The sequence below is a fragment of the Sorghum bicolor genome, chromosome 4 (genome assembly GCF_000003195.3).
Source record: "Sorghum bicolor cultivar BTx623 chromosome 4, Sorghum_bicolor_NCBIv3, whole genome shotgun sequence".
Classification (NCBI taxonomy): domain Eukaryota; kingdom Viridiplantae; phylum Streptophyta; class Magnoliopsida; order Poales; family Poaceae; genus Sorghum; species Sorghum bicolor.
This window is the reverse complement of record NC_012873.2, coordinates 54,588,471-54,610,674: the sequence shown is the minus strand read 5'-3', so window position 1 is coordinate 54,610,674 and position 22,204 is coordinate 54,588,471. Positions and strand designations below refer to the sequence as shown.

Sequence of the window (22,204 nt, the reverse complement as noted above, 5' to 3'; positions counted from 1 at the left end):
AGATCTTTAAAAAAACCCAAAATATGTTTTTGTATCTCTAACTAGTTTTGGGGTTAGAGTTTTCTCCAACTGCTGAAGATGCTCTTAGGCCGGCAAAGTGGCCTTTGGGCCGTTTCGTCCCGCCGGCCCAGCTAAAGGTGAGAGCAGCCCCTTGTACAAAAACCCACAGCCAGCCCGACCCCCGACCCCTTCCTTCGCCGGTGCAGAACCGCACGCGCAGAGCGAGCGCGGGAACGGGAGAGACATGGCCCACTCGCCGTCGGGATCGCGCGCGGCGGCGCCGTCGACCGGGGACGAGGCCTTCACCGACGCGGCAGCGGATGGTGGCTGCGACTCCAACCTCTCCGCGCTCCTCTTCGGTACGACCACATCCGCATAGAACCCTAGACCCTCGCTGGCGGTTCGCTTCCGCAGTTTGCTTATTAGTGCGATCGCCCTCCCTCCCCCTTCTGCTCAGCACCCGCGATGCTGGGTTCGAAGCGATTATTCGTCCTAGATTTGTGGTTGATGATGCGGAATTTCCGAATTCGTGCTTCCTTGGGGGTGCGGGACTGCGGGGATTGAGTCCCAGTGGTGTCTCGTTGCCTGGTTTCGCACGAGCCTGTTGTCTGCTTAGAAATATGCTAAGCCAGCTGTAGAAATATGCTTCTAAATTGCTATCACGTTTTGTTGCTGCTCGAGTGGACTCTACTGGAGTGACTTTGAAAATTGGGGCTCTATTACTCTGCCGCCCAAGTCAGGGTGACCCTTTTTATCCATACCATACCGTGTTCATTTGTTTCTGCATCCCGTTCCAAATTGATGCGGACATTTAAGGCAACTTCCTCTTTGATAACTTTATTACTCGTAGTATTTGAATTGCTGTCTTAGATTTTCCATAAAGTCAAACGAATTTCATCTACAAATCACCTCTGTTGCATAGAGTAGATAGCTCACTAAATTCCATGTACCCAAACTACTGATGCATGGTTCACAAGTGCACACTGGAATTGCTTTGCAAACCAATGGAAGAACCGTTGGCATTGGCACATTGCATTCCCCGATACAGTATCAATCACTCATGCTAACACGAGCGTGAACTGTTTTTGCTTTGTGCAGACGTGTCGCAGCAGGTGCAGGGCGGTCTCCAGAGCATGCTCAAGATGAGCAGGTGAGCACACCCGTCGCGCTGCGCATTCTCATTTCAGATTCCCCGATTAATAATCCTTGCGAAAGTCATCTGGCTTGGCCCCTGACGCCGTTGTGCCATGCCTCGGTCTCGGTGGCAGCGAGATCGTGCGGTGTGACGGCGAGATCGATGCGGAGGTGGAGCGCGCGAGGGATGCCATGGCGGAGAAAGGCCGGGCGCTGCACGACGAGCGGGAGAGGGTCCAGAAGGCTGCCCTCGCCGCGCTCGACATCCTCAGCGGTGGCCGTGGTGCCATCTGATGGGATGCCGCTGCACACCGCCACCGACGGCATTGCCCCCACGTCAGATCACCCACCCCCATCTGTGAATGTCCTGTTGCAGTAACTAGTTGCTGCGGTGCGCCCCGGTACGTGTAGCGGTATGCTTTGGAACATGTGAAAACGAAGTTTATTTCTAGAGATGATAAAACAGATATCTAAGAAGACTATACGTAGGCAATGTACATTTTGATGGTTAAGTCTTGATACTGCATATATTACATAGGGGTGGGTTTACATACATAGTATCAATATTTTGCGTTGGGAAATGGACATTGATTTTATACACGATGTCCTGTTTGTTGGAGGCTAAATGAAGATGATGGGTATTGTTTTCTTATACATCTCTTGGCGAGTAGTAGTATTCAAAGGTCAGGGTTTAGTGCCGTGGCTCACTTGAATGCTTCTAGCCAAGCTTGAATTATGTTGCGAAGCAAGAGTTTTTCTAAAATTTAATTTTTATTAGGGCCCTCGTGTCGTCTAGGAGAGGCGACAACAACCTCCTCGTCAACCCACCTCCGCGTTTGCTTGGTCGGTCGATGCCACCGCCTTGGCCGTCAATAGCGGGCTGCAGTGGCCGCTGCACTAGCCCTTCTTCTTCTCCTCCTTCCTCTTCCCCTGTGCTCCTCTCCATTCTTCTCCTCAGCCTCGTCCTCTTCACTGGTCTAGCGTGAGCTCTCCTCTGAGGTTCTTCAGATCTGGGCAGGGGGTGGGTAGATCCATGCACCGCTAGCCGGATTTGTTCGCTCTTGGTGACCAGGTGGTGGTCGGTCAAGGCTCCAGCGACTTTCCTGCGGTGGCGGCCATTTCTTGGCAGTATGGTATTGTCGGCGGCCGTTTCTACGAGGTTGGTGACTGGATCCACATGCTTGTGGACTAGATCTTGGCGGTTGACCGGGCTCGCCTCCCCATCCGGTGGGTGGGTTCGCGCTGGTGGCTAGAGGCCGCTGGGCTATGCAGACGACACATGATAGATCGTTGTGGAGGCTGCCTAAGGCCATACGCGGCACGGGTTGATGCTGGGACTGTTTGACAAGGGTCGGGTCGTTGGTGGGTTAGGCCACTAGGGCTTATTCCGATCCCGACTGAAACGACCTGAGTTTCCACGAAGGGAAAATCCACATAGTCGAAGTGTAAAATGACCATTTAAATCAAATTACCCAATTCCAGTTGATAATCATCATCCATACATCGTACAAAAGCATTAAGAATAGAGAGTAGTACATTATTACATTGCCACATGGCGGAAACAAAATCTAAGTTATCAACCGGAACAGCTCGATAAGTGCGGAAGGTAGAGTCTCCAACGACTTGAGCGAAGGCACGAATCCCCTAGTCGCTATATCCCTCTGAATCGTAAGAACCTGTACAGTACGATTTGTACTGGGCACTCCCACCCTATGCGCTTGCTTTGTGGAATTGGATGCAAATAAGGTAAATTGAAGAGGCCTAAATGGGGCTCTAGTTTTCCTATGCAATAGTAATCAAGTTTTAAATATAGTAAAAGTCAAGTTTTAACACAACCCAAACCCATACACCATCCATCACCCTCCATTCCATACCATCCCAAACCATCCCATATCCATCTCCATCACCAACACCAACATAACCCACACTCAGGTCGACATGCCGACTCCCACTCGGCGTGTCTCAGCGGCCTGCAGCCCTCAACCTATGGCTCGCGGCTGGAAGTATCTCTCGGGGAAGATAGAACACTCCACTCTCTAGTCTAGTGAAAACAGAACACAGGAAAGGTCCATAGCCGAAAGGACGGCATATGTATCGATCGATCAACCATACACTCTGCAGAGGTTTTACTATTCCACAAGATAGCCGTCATCGATGCTTGCAATCATCTAGGCAGATTCCGGGCTCCTGCCAGCCTAGGACAATGCCACTCTACCTCTCAACCCTGGAACACCCCACCTGGAGTGGCTGAAACTGTGAAGTCATGTCCCCTGTCCCGAATAGGGAGCCATGATCGTCTCGGGAGGGTGTGAGACCAACCTGCCCGTACCTCCCTAACACATCCTCGCCTAGTAGTAGTGGCATCACCCTACCCGGTGGTTCGGCCGTCTCCCCCCATGGAAAGCGAGTGGAAAGTAAGGATTCCTATGATCCGGTTACTAGATCTGTCAGTCCTTAAGTTTGACCAAACTGGAATATCTTCATCAGGGTTTCCATTTAACGTGCCACCACAGCACCTCCACCCGAAGCTCCTTCCGCCGGAGACTTATACCAGGTTCACCTCACACACATCTCCACCGCATAATTACCCGCCACAGGTATATCCAACAGGAATGTCCAGTTCATTCCACGGCATGACTCGCCCTACCGGCTCGTCGTAGATCCCAGTCTGGTCGACTCAACCCTCACCCTTCACGCACCCAAGACACACGCCAAGACACCACATATCCTCACCATAATCCCCAGATCCAGCATGATCACCAGGTCCGCCTTCCCAAGCCAGCCATCCCCTTAGTTTCACCATCGGCGTCACATCATTGATATTAAGGCGAGAATATAAATATAGTGGAAATGTAATAAATGCGCGTGTCTAATCTATCAGCGGGTGAGCAGGGTAATAGGTAAAACAAGGCAGGGTATAAGAATAGTAAATCTACTATGCAACTCTATAGCAGCAGTTATAACAACAGAAATATAAAGCACTAGCAATTCTATTATTTGCAATGCGTAATGGGATCTACGAAAATGGGTGGGATGTGGCACCTTCGGAGTAGTCGTCGCCTAACTCCTCCCGATACTCACGGTCCTCGTCAGTCCGATCGTCCTCCGACTCTGCAGCACAATTATTGGTCGCGGAAGCGACCCCTATAGATGAGCACAAAGAACGAATAACAGCGAAAAGATCCAAATACACACAAGAAATATATCATTTAGTAGAGATTTATTTTATATAAAATCAATATTCTTTGTGTAATCTTCGGAGTTCGTATGATCGGGATATGAATTTTCTATGTTTTCTAGCATTTATTTAATGTTTTAAATAAACCTTAAAAATTATTTGTTGTGAAGGTAGTGTGTCATAGCACTAAAGTGTGGGTTTCATCGAGTCAAAATCCAACACGAGTTGAATCGTCCAAAACGGATCTAAAAAGAAAAAGTTATGACTTTGCAAAGTTTTAACTCATTTAATTAAAAGAAAGTAATTTCCTTTTCAGTTTTCGCTCGTGGGTTGAAACTGGGACAAGGCCCATTGGCCCCTTTCTTTTTCAGCTCGGCGAGTGACTTCGCGTGGGCCAACCCGGGGGCAAGGCCGGCCGCGGGTGGGTGCCGGATGGGCCGGCACAGGCTCGGCCCAAGTGGCCTTATACCCAGGCGCGAGCTGAGCTGCGGGAACAAGAGCAGAGCGTGGCGGCGTTCGCGGCGTGCGTCGCGGGAGCGCGCGCGTGCGCGGGCTGAGCGACGGTGGCGCGACGCGGCGCGTGTGCGCGCGGTGGCGCGGTGGCATGCGGGGGAAACGGTGCGGTGTGCACGGTCGAAGAGAAGAGGGGGGGGGGAAAGGAGAGGGCGGCTCACCTTGGAACGATGCGGGCGCGACGGGGGACGCGTCGAGGGCCGGTGCGCGATGGAGCGGACGGGAGCGGGGCGACGGCGTGCGCTCGGCAGCGCGCGGCGAACGGCGGTCGGCGTGGGGGTGCGCGCGGTGACGGCGTGGCGTTCGCGCGCGTGGTGCTCGCGGTCGAGAACGGGGCGACGGCGGCGGTGCTCGGCAGCGTGCTCGGCGCGGCGATGGCGGTGCGTGGCGTGGAAGGGGGCGAGGGCGCGGTAGTGGCGCAGGTGCGGGGTCGTGTGCCTCTTATGGAGCTCGGCGAGTCGCGGGTGCGAGCGGCGGGTGCGGATCGCGTGTGCTGCGGCATGGGGAGCCGAGCGGGTCGCGGCGCAGCCGGGCGGTTGCATGCGGGGGCTTGCGGACGTGGGGGCGTGCGCGGACGCGCGTGTGTCGCGGCGTGCGCGGACCGCGGGTGCCGTGGCCTGAGCGCGTCGTGCGGCAAGGGCAGGGCGCTGCGTCGCGCGGGTGTTTGGAGGGGAGCGAGGCGTGGGGCGGAGTGCGGGTCGCGCGGTGGACGCGCGGGCGGCTCGGGCATGCGGTGGAGCAGAGCGCGAACGGGTTGTGCGGCTGGGCGAGGTCGCGCGGCAGTGCGCATGCATGCGCTGCGGGTTGCGCGGGCGTGCGAGGGCGGCTTCGGCATGCGCGAGAAGAATGGGTCGCGGCTTGATGACCACGGCCTCATCTCTATGCATGATCAATGCCCACCATCCGAGAGAGCGGAAGGAGAATAGGGTTGCCCGGTGCCTCGGTCAGAAATAGAAAGGAGAGGAGAGAACATATGGCTATTGTTTCTTGCATGAAAGAGACTTGAGAGAATTGTGGGCAGCCATGAAAATTATGTTGCCTCCTTTTATTTGTAAGGAGGAGAGGGTAGGCTATATATAGATTATTACTACTTCCAGAGATTGTTGTGATGCTCCATACGTGCATGGTTTGGCCAAATTAAAGTTAGGAGTGTGGATTGTTACGTGAATGAGGAGTATATATTTATTCTTTTTGTTATGTGAGTGCGGATTGTTTTGCCAAGGACCGGTACACCCTTATATGGCATCAGTTTAATATAGTAATTTAATAGAGTAAAATAATTATTTATCACTTAAATAATTATTTAGAAAATTGAACAACAATACAAAAGTCCAAATAAAATTCCAAATCACCATCATGAGTTATAATGCAATAAGAGTATATGCTTTTGCAATAAAAAACCTAGGGTGACAATATGACAAAAGTAAATGCAATGTGGTGAGGCTTGCTACATACCACTCATCAATCATGGGATATTTTCATAAAAAAAATTGTAGTTGCTATTTTTGTATTTGGTAATTTTTAGGGTTGTTACAGTACTACCCCCTTATCAGGATCTCGTCCTCGAGATCAAAGAGTAACTTACCCGTCAAAGAGGTATGGATACTGTAGGCGAAGGTCAGACTCTTGCTCCCATGTTGCTTCATGCTCGGTGTGGTTGCTCCATTGCACTTTGCACATAGGGATGGTCTTGCTTCGGGTTTCTTTGGTGTCATGGGCCAGAATCTTGATGGGATGCTCCTTGTATTCCAGCGTGTCCTGGATATCAAGCCCATCTATAGGCACTTCTTCATCTTCGGGCACCCTCAGGCACTTGCGGAGTTGCGACACATGGAACACGGGATGTACCCCAGTCAACTCCGGAGGTAGCTCAAGCTTGTAGGCAAGCTTCCCAACTTTTCTGCAAATTTTGTATGGGCCAACATATCTCGGAGCAAGCTTCCCTTTCACATGGAATCTGACAGAGCCACGGAGTGGGGACACCTTGAGATAGACATAGTCTCCGACTGTGAATTCGAGGTCTCTACGTCTCTTGTCAGCATAGCTCTTATATCGGCTCTGAGCGATCTTCAAATTTTCCCTCACCTGAGCAACCCCTTCCTCAGCTTCTTTGATCTTGGCGGGGCCAAAGATTGCCCTCTCACCAGGATGGTCCCACATCAGCGGGGTTCTGAACTTTCGGCCATATAGAGCTTCAAAAGGAGACATCTTGATGCTCGCCTGGTAGCTATTGTTGTATGAGAACTCAGCATAAGGCAAGCACTTCTCCCAATCTGTGCCATATTTCAGAACACTAGCACGGAGCATGTCCTCCAGAATCTGATTCACCCTCTCCGTCTGTCCGTCAGTCTGCGGGTGATACGCTGTGCTGTAGTCAAGCTTGGTCCCAATGGACTCATGAAGTGACTGCCAGAATCGGGACATGAATATGGCACCTCGATCAGATATGATGTTTGTCGGGGCACCATGAAGTCTGAGGATGTGCTTCACATAGAGATCAGCTAGCTGCTCAGCGCGAATCTTCGACCCACAAGGTACAAAATGAGCTACCTTGGTCAGGCGGTCAACTACCACCCATATAGAGTCATGGCCTCCTTGGGATCGAGGAAGTCCCACTATGAAATCCATGGTTATGCTTGCCCACTTCCATTCAGGGACATCAAGTGGCTTGAGCAATCCTGCAGGTCTTTGGTGCTCAGCTTTGACTCTACTGCAGATGTCACATTCAGCCACATGTCTTGCAATATCCGCCTTCATATTCTTCCACCAAAAGTGCTTCTTCAAGTCCTGGTACATCTTTGAGCCTCCGGGGTGGAGACAATATTTGGAATCATGCGCTTCTGATAAGATCTCCTTTCTAAGGGCAGAGTTGTCAGGTACACAAATTCTGTCTTTGAACCAGACGACTCCTTTCTCGTCTTCTCTGAACTCAGGGCTATAGCCTAGTTTCATTAGTCCACGGATATACTCTATCTCCTCACAATCCCTCTGGGCATCATGAATTCGATCAGTGAGATCATACTCAACTCGGAGCTCATGCAACAAGCCATGTGGTAGTATCTCAAGCTGGGAATCATAGATCTCTTGCCTCAACTCTGGTGGCATAGACTCGGTGATCAGAGTGTGGTAGTAGCTTTTGAGGCTGAGAGCATCAGCGACCACATTAGCCTTCCCTGGATGATAGTGTATCTCTAGGTCATAGTCCTTTATTAGCTCTAGCCATCGGCGTTGCCTCATGTTCAAGTCTTCCTGAGTGAAGAAGTACTTCAGGCTCTTGTGATCAGTGTAGATATCACATTTGTTGCCAATGAGGTAGTGCCTCCAGATCTTGAGAGCGTGTACAACAGCAGCTAACTCGAGATCATGGGTGGGGTATCGCTGTTCATGCTCCTTCAGCTGTCGGGAGGCATAAGCAATGACTCTCCCATTCTGCATCAATACACATCCAAGTCCTTGGCGAGAGGCATCACAATAGACGACGAAATCCTTAGTGATATCAGGCAATGCTAGGACAGGTGTGGTAGTGAGCTTCTCCTTCAAGGTCTGGAAAATATTCTCGCACTCAGGCGTCCATTCAAAATCTTTCGCCTTCTTTGTGAGATTGGTCATCGGGCGAGCGATCTTGGAGAAATTCTCAATGAATCGGCGATAATATCCAGCCAATCCCAGAAAACTCCTGACTTCCGTCACATTGCGAGGCTGGTCCCATTCTTTGACAGCTTCAATCTTTGAGGGGTCAACTGCAACACCATCCGCAGAGAGTACATGACCAAGGAAGGCAACCTCGTTGAGCCAGAACTCACATTTGCTGAACTTGGCATATAGTGATTTTTCGGCTAGCCTTTCCAGAACTAATCTTAGATGTTGTTCGTGTTCCTCAGTAGTGGCGGAGTAAATCAGAATATCATCGATGAATACCACCACGAACTGGTCTAGCACATCATGAAACACCTTGTTCATCATATTCATGAAATAAGCAGGAGCATTAGTGAGACCGAAGGATAAAACGGTGTACTCAAACTGCCCATAGCGGGTGACAAATGCTGTCTTTGGAATGTCTTCCTCCCGAATCCTCATTTGATGATAGCCAGATCGAAGATCGATCTTGGAGAAGTACTTGGCACCGCGTAGCTGATCTAGTAGATCATCAATCCTTGGCAGGGGGTACTTGTTCTTGATGGTGACAGAGTTCAAGTTGCGGTAGTCAATGCACATCCTCATTGAGCCATTCTTCTTGACAAATAGGACAGGAGATCCCTAAGGTGAGGCACTTGGCCTAATGAATCCCTTCTCTAGCAGCTCATCAATTTGCTTCTTCAGCTCTGCTTGTTCGTCAACTGACATGCGGTACGGTCGCTTTGCAATGGGACCCGTACCCGGCATAAGGTCAATCACGAACTCTACATCACGGTCAGGCGGCATACCAGGTAGCTCCTCTGGAAATACCTTAGCATAGTCTCTAACCACCGGTACATCATCAATAGTTTTATCCTTGGGCTGGGATTCTTCCTGAGCCTTGAGGGCGCACAGGAGTGTGACAGACTTTTCTTGACTGGGTCTACACTCAGCTTTTTGTGGGTTGGTGGGGTGGTGCACTTGGACACATCTAGGGGAACATGATATCACTCCTTTGTGTTTGGTTAGCCAATCCATGCCTAGGATAACATCTAAACCATCAGAGGGTAGCAGGGTAAGATCGGCTTCAAAGGTTACTCCCTCAATGCTAAGTTTCACTCCCTTACATATGTGGGTGCTTCTCATCTCTCCTAGGGGTGATGTGGTAATTATGGGTTCTAGGCGAGGGGTAAAAGGTATGTTATGCTCTCGTGCAAATTTGGATTATATGTATGAACATGTAGCTCCAGTATCAAAAAGAACAGATGCTGTAATGCCATTACCCAGGAACGTACCGTACACCACATCCGGTGCAGCATGGGCCTCCTCAGCTGTGATGTGGTTGAGGCGGCCACGGGAAGCAGACCCTCTGTATGGAGTCTTCTATGCAGCAGAGGCAGTGGCCTTCAGAGGACACTGAGCAACCTTGTGACCAGGCTGGCCACAGTTGAAGCAGGTGAAAGGCGCGCCGCCTGCTGAGGCTGGTGTGGGGGCCTTCCAGTTGCTCGTGCTTGGTGCAGCACGGGCGGGAGTAGAGTCATCAGTCTTGCGGCGAGGCTGCTCTGAACGGTCACGAGAGTAGCGGTCCCTGGAGTGATCTCCGGAGTAGCAGTCACGCGAACGGTCACGGGGGTGACGGTCACGTGAACGGTCGCGGGAGTAGCGATCACGTGAAGGTCGGGAGTAATCTGAAGAGTGTGTCCTGCCTCTCCTCCCAGATCTAGAGGCATCATCCCTGGAGTAGCGGGGGTGTCCAGATGACGACCCATCCCTGTGGAACCTCTTCTAGTCTCTACCACGGTGAGAGAACTCAAATCGGCGCTTCTCCCTTCTGCTTTCTTCTCCAGCTTCTATCTGATCCTTCTCGATCTGTATGCTGCGATCGATCAGATCACGGAGTGTGCGGCTCTTGGCTCCTCCCAGTGCAACCTTGATCTTGGGGTTCAATCCTTTCCTGTAATGGTGGATCTTCTCTCTCTCGGAGGCCACCACAGAAGGGGGTGCATAGCGAAGGAGGGTGGTGAAGTGAGTAGTGTACTCATGCACGGTGTCACCCTTCTGCCGGAGGTTGCGGAACTCATCCTCCTTGCTGTCCAGGACTCCCTCTGGAATGTGGTACTCAGTGAAAGCCTCAACGAACTCGTCCCAAGAGATATGCTCGGGGTCCTCGTGTGCATCTGAGTAGCTGTCCCACCAAGAGCGAGCTGCTCCAGTGAGCTGGTGGGCTGCGATCCCAACGCACTCCTCGTCGGTGCAGGTAGTGAGGTCTAGCTTCTTCTCAATCTCCCTCAGCCAGTCATGTGCTGCCAGGGGCTCCAGGTCGGTGCCGTCGAAGGTGGGCGGCCTGAGCTTCAGAAATCCCTCCAGCTTGCGCTGGAAATCATCAGGTCGTCCACCACCACCATTGCAGTGGTTCATGCTGTCGACCAGGGCGGCCATCAGCTGCGTCTGCTGAGCCATCACCTCAGCCAGATTGGGTGGAGGCGGCGGTGGAGGGTCGTTGCGGTCGTTGTTGTCGTTACCACCGTGTGCGCCATCAGGAGCCTCGTCCCCACCATTTTGAGCAACCTCAACTGGGGGCGTCTGCTCGAGGCCATCTCCCTCACTGCGGCCATGGCGGTTGTCATCTCGACCACCGCGACCACCACCGCGCTGACGAGCGTGACGGTTGTCAACACGCCCAAGACTAGGCGCAGGGGTCGGGGAGCGGCGCTGCAGGCGGTGAGAACGGCGCATCGACATCTGTGACATGGCAAACAGGGGGGTTTAATGGGTGAGGCATAGGTCATAAAACTTATAACTGAGTTAATTGCTTAAGATTCAATAATTAATAAATGATTTCAACAAATTAAATAAGTTAATTAATCTATCCTACACTCATATAAATAAGAAGCAATAAAATCCAATAAAATTTCGGTAAGACCTAAGCACTCATTACATTGGTTTTATTACAGGGCGACTTCTCCTGTAGCTACACTAGGAGAATCGCGAGAAGCGTTCTATGCGTAGGTATGTAGTAATGGTAGGCTTGCTATTTTCCATTTTGTCCACTGTGTTGCTTGTGATCGGGACATGTTCTTGAAATTACTCCAGGGCCCAAGAACATGATCAGCAGGTCAGTGGAAGGGGTAAGCCATGCACAAGTTGTGCAGGGTCGGTAATATAACCGAAGAGAGAGTTGGCTTGTCCTGTTCTAACGTCCAATCCTAAGGGCTTCGTCCTCGGGTCAAGTACGGCTTTGATACCAACTGAAACGACCTGAGTTTCCACGAAGGGAAAATCCACATAGTCGAAGTGTAAAATGACCATTTAAATCAAATTACCCAATTCCAGTTGATAATCATCATCCATACATCGTACAAAAGCATTAAGAATAGAGAGTAGTACATTATTACATTGCCACATGGCGGAAACAAAATCTAAGTTATCAACCGGAACAGCTAGATAAGTGCGGAAGGTAGAGTCTCCAACGACTTGAGCGAAGGCACGAATCCCCTAGTCGCTATATCCCTCTGAATCGTAAGAACCTGTACAGTACGATTTGTACTGGGCACTCCCACCCTATGCGCTTGCTTTGTGGAATTGGATGCAAATAAGGTAAATTGAAGAGGCCTAAATGGGGCTCTAGTTTTCCTATGCAATAGTAATCAAGTTTTAAATATAGTAAAAGTCAAGTTTTAACACAACCCAAACCCATACACCATCCATCACCCTCCATTCCATACCATCCCAAACCATCCCATATCCATCTCCATCACCAACACCAACATAACCCACACTCAGGTCGACATGCCGACTCCCACTCGGCGTGTCTCAGCGGCCCGCAGCCCTCAACCTATGGCTCGCGGCCGGAAGTATCTCTCGGGGAAGATAGAACACTCCACTCTCTAGTCTAGTGAAAACAGAACACAGGAAAGGTCCATAGCCGAAAGGACGACATATGTATCGATCGATCAACCATACACTCTGCAGAGGTTTTACTATTCCACAAGATAGCCGTCATCGATGCTTGCAATCATCTAGGCAGATTCCGGGCTCCTGCCGGCCTAGGACAATGCCACTCTACCTCTCAACCCTGGAACACCCCACCTGGAGTGGCTGAAACTGTGAAGTCATGTCCCCTGTCCCGAATAGGGAGCCATGATCGTCTCGGGAGGGTGTGAGACCAACCTGCCCGTACCTCCCTAACACATCCTCGCCTAGTAGTAGTGGCATCACCCTACCCGGTGGTTCGGCCGTCTCCCCCCATGGAAAGCGAGTGGAAAGTAAGGATTCCTATGATCCGGTTACTAGATCTGTCAGTCCTTAAGTTTGACCACACTGGAATATCTTCATCAGGGTTTCCATTTAACGTGCCACCACAGCACCTCCACCCGAAGCTCCTTCCGCCGGAGACTTATACCAGGTTCACCTCACACACATCTCCACCGCATAATTACCCGCCACAGGTATATCCAACAGGAATGTCCAGTTCATTCCACGGCATGACTCGCCCTACCGGCTCGTCGTAGATCCCAGTCTGGTCGACTCAACCCTCACCCTTCACGCACCCAAGACACACGCCAAGACACCACATATCCTCACCATAATCCCCAGATCCAGCATGATCACCAGGTCCGCCTTCCCAAGCCAGTCATCCCCTTAGTTTCACCATCGGCGTCACATCATTGATATTAAGCCGAGAATATAAATATAGTGGAAATGTAATAAATGCGCGTGTCTAATCTATCAGCGGGTGAGCAGGGTAATAGGTAAAACAAGACAGGGTATAAGAATAGTAAATCTACTATGCAACTCTATAGCAGCAGTTATAACAACAGAAATATAAAGCACTAGCAATTCTATTATTTGCAATGCGTAATGGGATCTACGAAAATGGGTGGGATGTGGCACCTTCGGAGTAGTCGTCGCCTAACTCCTCCCGATACTCACGGTCCTCGTCAGTCCGATCGTCCTCCGACTCTGCAGCACAATTATTGGTCGCGGAAGCGACCCCTATAGATGAGCACAAAGAACGAATAACAGCGAAAAGATCCAAATACACACAAGAAATATATCATTTAGTAGAGATTTATTTTATATAAAATCAATATTCTTTGTGTAATCTTCGGAGTTCGTATGATCGGGATATGAATTTTCTATGTTTTCTAGCATTTATTTAATGTTTTAAATAAACCTTAAAAATTATTTGTTGTGAAGGTAGTGTGTCATAGCACTAAAGTGTGGGTTTCATCGAGTAAAAATCCAACGCGAGTTGAATCGTCCAAAACGGATCTAAAAAGAAAAAGTTATGACTTTGCAAAGTTTTAACTCATTTAATTAAAAGAAAGTAATTTCCTTTTCAGTTTTCGCTCGTGGGTTGAAACTGGGACAAGGCCCATTGGCCCCTTTCTTTTTCAGCACGGCGAGTGACTTCGCGTGGGCCAACCCGGGGGCAAGGCCGGCCGCGGGTGGGTGCCGGATGGGCCGGCACAGGCTCGGCCCAAGTGGCCTTATACCCAGGCGCGAGCTGGGCTGCGGGAACAAGAGCAGAGCGTGGCGGCGTTCGCGGCGTGCGTCGCGGGAGCGCGCGCGTGCGCGGGCTGAGCGACGGTGGCGCGACGCGGCGCGTGTGCGCGCGGTGGCGCGGTGGCATGCGGGGGAAACGGTGCGGTGTGCACGGTCGAAGAGAAGAGGGGGGGAAAGGAGAGGGCGGCTCACCTTGGAACGATGCGGGCGCGACGGGGGACGCGTCGAGGGCCGGTGCGCGATGGAGCGGACGGGAGCGGGGCGACGACGTGCGCTCGGCAGCGCGCGGCGAACGGCGGTCGGCGTGGGGGGTGCGCGCGGTGACGGCGTGGCGTTCGCGCGCGTGGTGCTCGCGGTCGAGAACGGGGCGACGGCGGCGGTGCTCGGCAGCGTGCTCGGCGCGGCGATGGCGGTGCGTGGCGTGGAAGGGGGCGAGGGCGCGGTAGTGGCGCAGGTGCGGGGTCGTGTGCCTCTTATGGAGCTCGGCGAGTCGCGGGTGCGAGCGGCGGGTGCGGATCGCGTGTGCTGCGGCATGGGGAGCCGAGCGGGTCGCGGCGCAGCCGGGCGGTTGCATGCGGGGGCTTGCGGACGTGGGGGCGTGCGCGGACGCGCGTGTGTCGCGGCGTGCGCGGACCGCGGGTGCCGTGGCCTGAGCGCGTCGTGCGGCAAGGGCAGGGCGCTGCGTCGCGCGGGTGTTTGGAGGGGAGCGAGGCGTGGGGCGGAGTGTGGGTCGCGCGGTGGACGCGCGGGCGGCTCGGGCATGCGGTGGAGCAGAGCGCGAACGGGTTGTGCGGCTGGGCGAGGTCGCGCGGCAGTGCGCATGCATGCGCTGCGGGTTGCGCGGGCGTGCGAGGGCGGCTTCGGCATGCGCGAGAAGAATGGGTCGCGGCTTGATGACCACGGCCTCATCTCTATGCATGATCAATGCCCACCATCCGAGAGAGCGGAAGGAGAATAGGGTTGCCCGGTGCCTCGGTCAGAAATAGAAAGGAGAGGAGAGAACATATGGCTATTGTTTCTTGCATGAAAGAGACTTGAGAGAATTGTGGGCAGCCATGAAAATTATGTTGCCTCCTTTTATTTGTAAGGAGGAGAGGGTAGGCTATATATAGATTATTACTACTTCCAGAGATTGTTGTGATGCTCCATACGTGCATGGTTTGGCCAAATTAAAGTTAGGAGTGTGGATTGTTACGTGAATGAGGAGTATATATTTATTCTTTTTGTTATGTGAGTGCGGATTGTTTTGCCAAGGACCGGTACACCCTTATATGGCATCAGTTTAATATAGTAATTTAATAGAGTAAAATAATTATTTATCACTTAAATAATTATTTAGAAAATTGAACAACAATACAAAAGTCCAAATAAAATTCCAAATCACCATCATGAGTTATAATGCAATAAGAGTATATGCTTTTGCAATAAAAAACCTAGGGTGACAATATGACAAAAGTAAATGCAATGTGGTGAGGCTTGCTACATACCACTCATCAATCATGGGATATTTTCATAAAAAAAATTGTAGTTGCTATTTTTGTATTTGGTAATTTTTAGGGTTGTTACACCGACCCTCTTCTCCCTGCCAACTACCTCCCCCCTTGCTCAGGCTAGTTTTCGTGCGGAGCTGGCTGGATCTGCTTGCGGCTGGCCGGCTTTGCCGACTTCAACGGGAGGCGGACTCTGTGACGGGCTTCTCCCGTCCTTCCTAGGAGCAGCGGTAGGGTGAGGTTGTTGCTGATCCCTTGACACATCATGCCTTCTTGGTGGGGTTGAGGGTGCCTTCCTATGGGTGCGTGCAGCAGGGACACCTACAGGACCTGTGGTGGTGTTCGGGTTTTGTGGGGACGCCCAATGTATCACTGGCGTTTTTCATGGTCTCCACCAGTGGTGGTGTGGAGGTTGTATGAGGTTGGGCCAAAGCTTGGACGACGACGTCTGCAGACGTTGTTCCCTTCTTGGAGGTATCCTTTACTACCTCTCATCCTTTTTCGTGCTAGATTTTGTAAGTGGAAACCTTCCCTTCTTGGAGGTGTCCTTCTGAGGCATCATTTCCTTCTTGAAAGCTTTGCAAGCTTTGCTAGGCTATCCAATTTCTGCTAGTGATCTCCCGTCGTCTACCATGACATTTGATGGTGCTTGGTGCTCCAAGTTGTTTTTGCTAGTTGTTTTCTTAGTTGGAGTGATTCTTAGTTGTTGTAGTGGTTAGCTAGTTATCGACATAGTCAAGTTGATAGTTGGATCGTTTTCGACCAAGTTGGCTCAAGGATTAATATGTAATCGAGTGGTGCACTCCCCTTGGTGGGTTTTTTGGGCCTGGCTAATAAATCTAGGTCGACAATTGTATTTTTATTTTCTTCGTCTAATATAAATCACGTCAAAACTTTTGCCGTCCCTTAAACAAAACTAGATCATTATTTAGAGAATTTCAAAATAGAGAAATCTAGATCATTATTTTGAGAATTCTATCATAGAGAATGTCTATATTTAAAGAACTAATTAAAGTGATTGTGGAAAGATATTTTTTCACAAAATCTCTATTTTTATAAAGAAGAAGAATATATAGAATTTCATGAAGTTGCTATAGACTACCCACAACGTATAATTTTATCGATGCTTGAAACCATATTTTGGCTTCAAGCCTCGAGGCATCACATTGTGAGGTGCAATGTTGAAATTGCTATAGACTACCCACGATGCTTGAAACCATATTTTGGTTTTTAGCCTCAAAGCATCACATTGTGGAGTGCGATGCTAAATTTTTTTTGCCCAACATCAAGGCTTCTACTTTTCATGATGCGAACATAAAAAACTATAGTTGCACATAGGGAGAGAGGGCGAGTCTCAACTGATGCTCACTGACATACTCAGGCATTACAACGTCTCCTTATTTGTTTATTCATTTGGTTAGTCCCACACAATAATTAGACATTGCAGCTCTCTTATGAACCGATACTCACAGACATGTATTGACACATCGGTGATCACCATTGTGTCTAGTCTGCTTACAATTTAGACGTATATTTTGTTATATAGACGTATATTTTGAGAAATTGAAAAAACGGTTAGAGTTTAACCTTCTACTCGGAGCTTGACGTCCAGTTTTTTTAAACTCAAAAGGTGGTCAGTAGAGGGAGTAAGGCCTTGTTTGGATCCAAAAAGTTTTTAAATTTTAACACTCTGGCATTTTTATTTTCATTTGACAAATATTGTCTAATTATAGAGTAACTAGAGTTAAAAATTCATCTCACGATTTACAAGCAAACTGTAAAATTATTTTTTTTGTTTTTATCTATATTTAATACTGCATATATGTGCGGTAACCGCAAAATTCGATGTGATGCGAAATCTAAAATGATTTTAAACAAGGCCTAAACACATTCGACAAAAAAAATTCTGATTGGATTCACGCGGAATTCACAAATGTGTCCCTTCGCACACAATCGGCTTTTTAGGCGTCAGTCAAACCGCACACGAGATCCCAGCTAAAGATGTCAATGGGGCCCACGACTCGCGACCCGATGGGTATTTACTCTATTAGGGTACCAATATGGAGTGAAACCAGTACCTATGGGTACACAAACGGAGCAAACCCTTCACCCATTGGGTACGTGGGTATGGGGACGTTCTAGTAGTCCCTATACTCATTTACCCATGGGTGAAAAATACCCAACCCAAAACTAAAGAAGTCCACCAGCCACCAGTCCACCGGCAGCCCATACACTGAAACCCTATGTAGTGCTAGCAAAGTACTACTCTCTACTACGTGATTTGTATGGACAATGAACTATTATGGTGTTGTGACTAGTGGTTGCAGCAGAAATTATTATGTTGCTATTTGCCAGGTATATTGTGAGGTGGCTATGTGACGATGCTTGTGAATGGCTATGTGACAATGCTTGTGAATTGCTACTACGTGACTGGTGCTTGTGAATTGTTGATGTTTGGCGGGTATGGGTGACTCGCCGGGTCTAATTTACCCACCCAGGTGTGGGTCTGGGGAAATTCCTCCACCCATCACTATATACGAGGATACCCGTTGTGTCATATTGTTGTCACGGAAATGAGTTTGGGGAGTTCATACCCGATGGGGATTTACCCATTGGCAACACTAATCCCAGCAATGGCGACGAAGCCGTGCCGCGGTCCCGACGCTAGTTCCTGACGTGCAAACGAACCCCGTCGTCGTCGCCGCCGCCGCCAGCACGAGCTCATCCATCTCCGGCACTCCCCGCAACGCCTCCACCCATGGCGTCCCATCCGCCCTCGCCGTCCCCCGCCGCGCTCATCGCGCATCTCGCCGCGGTGCTCTCCTCCCCGGACTGGCGCTTCCACCCCTCGCTCCCGCAACTCCCTGCCCTCCTCGCGCCGTCCCTGCCCCGCACACTCCTCGTCCCACTCCCGCTCCGCCTCGCGGCCGCAGTCGCCCGCGCCGCAGCGCCGTCCCGCCACCTCCTCGACATCTCACTCCCGGTCGTGCTCCGCCTCCACGCCCTCTCCCCGCCGCCGCTCCGTCCACTCTTCGACCGCACCTTCCGCTCCCTCCTCACCCACTTCTCCCGCTACGCGCTGACGCCGCTCATGCTCCGGCTGTTCGCCCACATGTACCACCACGGCCCACCTGCACCCACGGGTGCTACCTACAATGCACTCATCCGTGCCCTCTGCCGCCGCGCCGATCTCCGCCACGCCCAACGGTATCTGAGCCTCATGGTCCGCTCCGGTTGGCGCCCAGACGCCTTCACGTTCAACTCCCTGATATTGGGTTACTGCCGCACGCAGCAGCTGGACGTCGCTCAAGACTTGTTCGACAAAATGCCGCTCAGAGGATTCTCACAAGATGCTGTCTCTTACGCTGCTCTGATCGAAGGATTTTGTGAGACAGGGAGGGTTGATGAGGCACTGGAGTTATTCAGGGAGTTGGAGCAACCAGACATGTATACACACGCTGCCTTGGTAAAGGGGCTGTGTGATGCCCGGAGAGGGGAGGAGGGTCTATATATGCTGCAGAAGATGAAGGAGCTGGGATGGAGGCCAGCCACCCGCGCCTATGCAGCACTGGTCGATTTATGGTGTAGGGAGCAGAAGGCTGAAGAGGCTGAGAAAATGCTGAATGAGATGTTTGACAATGGGTTGGTGCCTTGTGCTGTAACATGCACCGCTGTCGTGAATGCCTACTGCAGGGAGGGGAGGATGAGTGGTGCAGTGAGGGTGTTTGAATCCATGAAGTTGAAAGGGTGTGAACCAAATGTCTGGACATACAATGCAATGGTGCAAGGATTCTGTAATGTTGGGAAAGTGTACAAAGCAATGGCTTTGTTGGACCAGATGAGAGAATGTGGAGTAGAGCCAGATGTTGTGACATACAATTTGTTGATTCGAGGCCAATGCATTGATGGGCATATAGAGAGCGCTTTCAGATTACTCCGTTTGATGGAAGGAAATGGTTTAGCTGCTGATCAGTACACTTACAATGTGTTGATTGATGCTCTGTGTAAGACTGGGAAAGTTGATGAAGCTTGCTCTCTTTTTGATGGCCTAGAATATAGAGGCATAAGACCTAATTCTGTGACATTCAATACGGTGATAAATGGGTTATGCAAGGGCGGTAAATTCGATGTTGCTTGCACGTTTTTGGAAAAGATGGTTTCAGCAGGTTGTGCACCTGATACATATACATATAGTCCATTCATTGAAAATCTATGCAAGACAAAGGGATCACGAGAAGGATTATCCTTTATAGATGAGATGCTACAAAAGGATGTCAAGCCTTCAACGGTTAATTATACAATTGTAATTGACAGACTTTTCAAGGAGAGGAACTATGGATTAGCCACAAGAATTTGGGGGCAAATGGTGTCACTGGGGTGCAGTCCTGATGTTGTCACTTATACTACTTCTGTGCGTGCATACTGCAATGAAGGCAGACTTCATGAAGCAGAAAATGTTGTGATGGAGATGAAAAAAGGTGGGATCATTGTAGATGCAATGGCATATAACACTTTGATTGATGGCCACACAAGTATTGGGAAGACAGATCATGCAGTTACAATCTTGAAGCACATGACTGGTGTTGCTTCTATGCCAAATCATTTTACCTTTTTTATCTTGCTTAGACATCTTTTACAGAGGAGACTAGCAGAAGACGTACCTTTGAAAACAACTTCTGTGTGGAAGACTATAGAGCTTGCTGATGTCTTTGAATTATTTGAGCTAATGAAGAAGAACAGCGTTCCTTCTAGTGCAAGAGCTTATTTGGCCATCCTGGAGGGGTTTTCTGAGGAGAGAAGATTGGATGAGGTGACTTCCTTGGTTTCTCATATGAAAGAAGATGATCTACCTCTGAATGAAGATATATACACTTCTCTTGTTAACTGCTTTTGCAAATTGAGGATGTATCCTGACGCTTGGGCATTGCTTTGCTCCATGATTGGACATGGTTTTTTACCAAACTTAATATCTTACCAGTATCTGCTTTCTGGGTTTACTGCTGAAGGACAAGCAGATAGGGCTAAAGAAATATTCAGAGGTTTGAGATGGAAAGAGTACAATACCGATGAAATTGTATGGAAAATTATAATTGATGGCTTGATAAGACAGGGTCATCCAGATATGTGCCATGACATGATATCCATATTAGAACAGATGAAATGCAAACCAAGTGATGAAACGTATGCAATGCTGACAGAGGAATTGTCCACCAGGGAATAGGTTGTCAACTTCAAAGCTCACAGCAAACTCTCCATCAGTCAATCTGTGCTCATCAGGTGCTTGTTTTTCAAGCGCAGCCTGTGTCAAGCAATGCACGCCAGAATCGCATAGCTCATGGATTATTGGATGCACAGTCACACTGTGTTCATGCCCTCAAAGGTAATTATTTGACTCTTTATGTTGTAGTGTTGTGACATCTCATTGTGATATAATGCCCTGTGAAAGCTTTTGAGTAGATATATGGTATCAAATTCGTTTTGTTCCACATTGATCACATATAACCTTTAATATATGTTGACTAAGCAATATGAAAGTAAATGCCCTGGACCATGGAGAAATAGTCCAGTAATGGTGCATGAATTCTGGCATTTCTTTAAAAAAACAACATAACTGCTTGGCACATGTTTCATGAGCTTTCCAGTCCACTCCTTGTACTCTTTTTGTCCATATGGTACAATTTTTTTAGTCAAAACATTAGTTCAATAAGCTTAGCTATTAACTTTGTTTTGAATTTAAACTGCGAAGAATATATTTGTCTATGGAATCACAATCATCAATCTGGAATTATGTTTATTTTTTTCTAGAACTGTGCATCGTTGGAGTTCTGTAGAATGGTGCTGCCGACTGACCTGAGAAGCTAAACATGGGACTTGTAACTGATTATTTATGCATTCGCACAACGAGTTGATCTCTGCTGGAGCCACAAGCACATATCAGGTTTTCACTTCCTAAGATTTTTTGTCAAAAAAAATGTTTGGGAGAGGATCTTAAGGGTTTCGAAACATCCCTTATCTAATTACCACGTGTTGGTCAAACCATTTTGCAGGTTCAATTTAGGGAAAAAAATTGTGAGGGGCTTGCTATCTGTGCATCATACCCTCAGTCGGAGAGAATTGTAGATGGACACGTGCATTGCACGGTTTAGGAAAAAGAGTTTGTAGCTGTGCTTTTTTTTATATATAAAGAAAGGCTATTAGTTTTGTGTAGAGCATCAGGTTAACAAGAGAGCCAATGAGCTATCTTCGGCTTGTACAATTTTGTTGGGAAACATTCTTTACTATTTTCTTCTTATTCAATCCTAAGAGCAATATAGGATGATTTGTGCTACTGGGTACATAATTTGTGAGAGAAAGAGAATAAATACTAATTTTTCATTTGGTTTGAGGCATAGAATGGGTGTAAGTGTAAAATGGCTGATCTTATATACTGCAATCATGTGTACACTTGTTGTCTTTTGGTTAATATTATGATCGGATTTCCTATTATAATAAGTCTATATGCTGGAAGAGTGGAAGTGGCCATTAGTGAATTTCACCTCCACAACGGAAGAAGTCGAGAACAAGCCCCGACTGACCTTTTATGATTCCTTGGTGAGGTCTAGGTTTGAAAGAGACCTGACCTTTTATGATTCCTTGGTGAGGTATAGGTTTGAAAGAGACCTGAGCCTTGTTTAGTTTAAATTTTTTTACAAAATAGACACTGTAGCTCTTTCGTTTGTATTTGATAAATATTGTCCAATCATTAACTAACTAGACTCAAAAGATT

General features: G+C 49.2%; 3 protein-coding genes across 3 annotated transcripts; 2 read left to right on the top strand and 1 right to left on the bottom strand.

Moving 5' to 3' along the window:
* Positions 181-1,783, top strand: LOC8055412. Its single transcript, XM_002454028.2, has 3 exons — positions 181-359; positions 1,099-1,150; positions 1,269-1,783. The coding sequence occupies exons 1-3, from the start codon at positions 245-247 to the stop codon at positions 1,426-1,428; spliced, it is 327 nt and encodes a 108-aa protein (XP_002454073.1). The 5' UTR covers positions 181-244; the 3' UTR covers positions 1,429-1,783.
* Positions 12,925-14,537, bottom strand: LOC110434407. The gene is made up of 2 exons (XM_021458354.1): positions 14,141-14,537; positions 12,925-13,402 (listed from the first exon to the last, which is right to left on the bottom strand). Exons 1-2 carry the CDS (start codon positions 14,520-14,522, stop codon positions 13,308-13,310), a joined length of 477 nt encoding a protein of 158 aa, XP_021314029.1. The 5' UTR covers positions 14,523-14,537; the 3' UTR covers positions 12,925-13,307.
* On the top strand, positions 18,041-21,919 carry LOC8070569 (pentatricopeptide repeat-containing protein At5g65560). The gene is made up of 3 exons (XM_002454027.2): positions 18,041-20,818; positions 21,244-21,376; positions 21,486-21,919. The coding sequence occupies exon 1, from the start codon at positions 18,197-18,199 to the stop codon at positions 20,657-20,659; it is 2,463 nt and encodes an 820-aa protein (XP_002454072.1). The 5' UTR covers positions 18,041-18,196; the 3' UTR covers positions 20,660-20,818; positions 21,244-21,376; positions 21,486-21,919.

Excerpts from the sequence above, each read along its gene's own strand:
- LOC8055412 (XM_002454028.2), top strand. The coding sequence starts at position 245 with ATGGCCCACTCGCCGTCGGGATCGCGCGCGGCGGCGCCGTCGACCGGG. Across the intron at positions 360-1,098 it reads CCTCTCCGCGCTCCTCTTCG|ACGTGTCGCAGCAGGTGCAG; the intron begins GTACGACCACAT and ends TGCTTTGTGCAG. Across the intron at positions 1,151-1,268 it reads AGCATGCTCAAGATGAGCAG|CGAGATCGTGCGGTGTGACG; the intron begins GTGAGCACACCC and ends TCTCGGTGGCAG.
- LOC110434407 (XM_021458354.1), bottom strand. The coding sequence starts at position 14,522 with ATGCAACCGCCCGGCTGCGCCGCGACCCGCTCGGCTCCCCATGCCGCA. Across the intron at positions 13,403-14,140 it reads CGCGCCCGCATCGTTCCAAG|AGTCGGAGGACGATCGGACT; the intron begins GTGAGCCGCCCT and ends ATTGTGCTGCAG.
- LOC8070569 (XM_002454027.2), top strand. The coding sequence starts at position 18,197 with ATGGCGTCCCATCCGCCCTCGCCGTCCCCCGCCGCGCTCATCGCGCAT.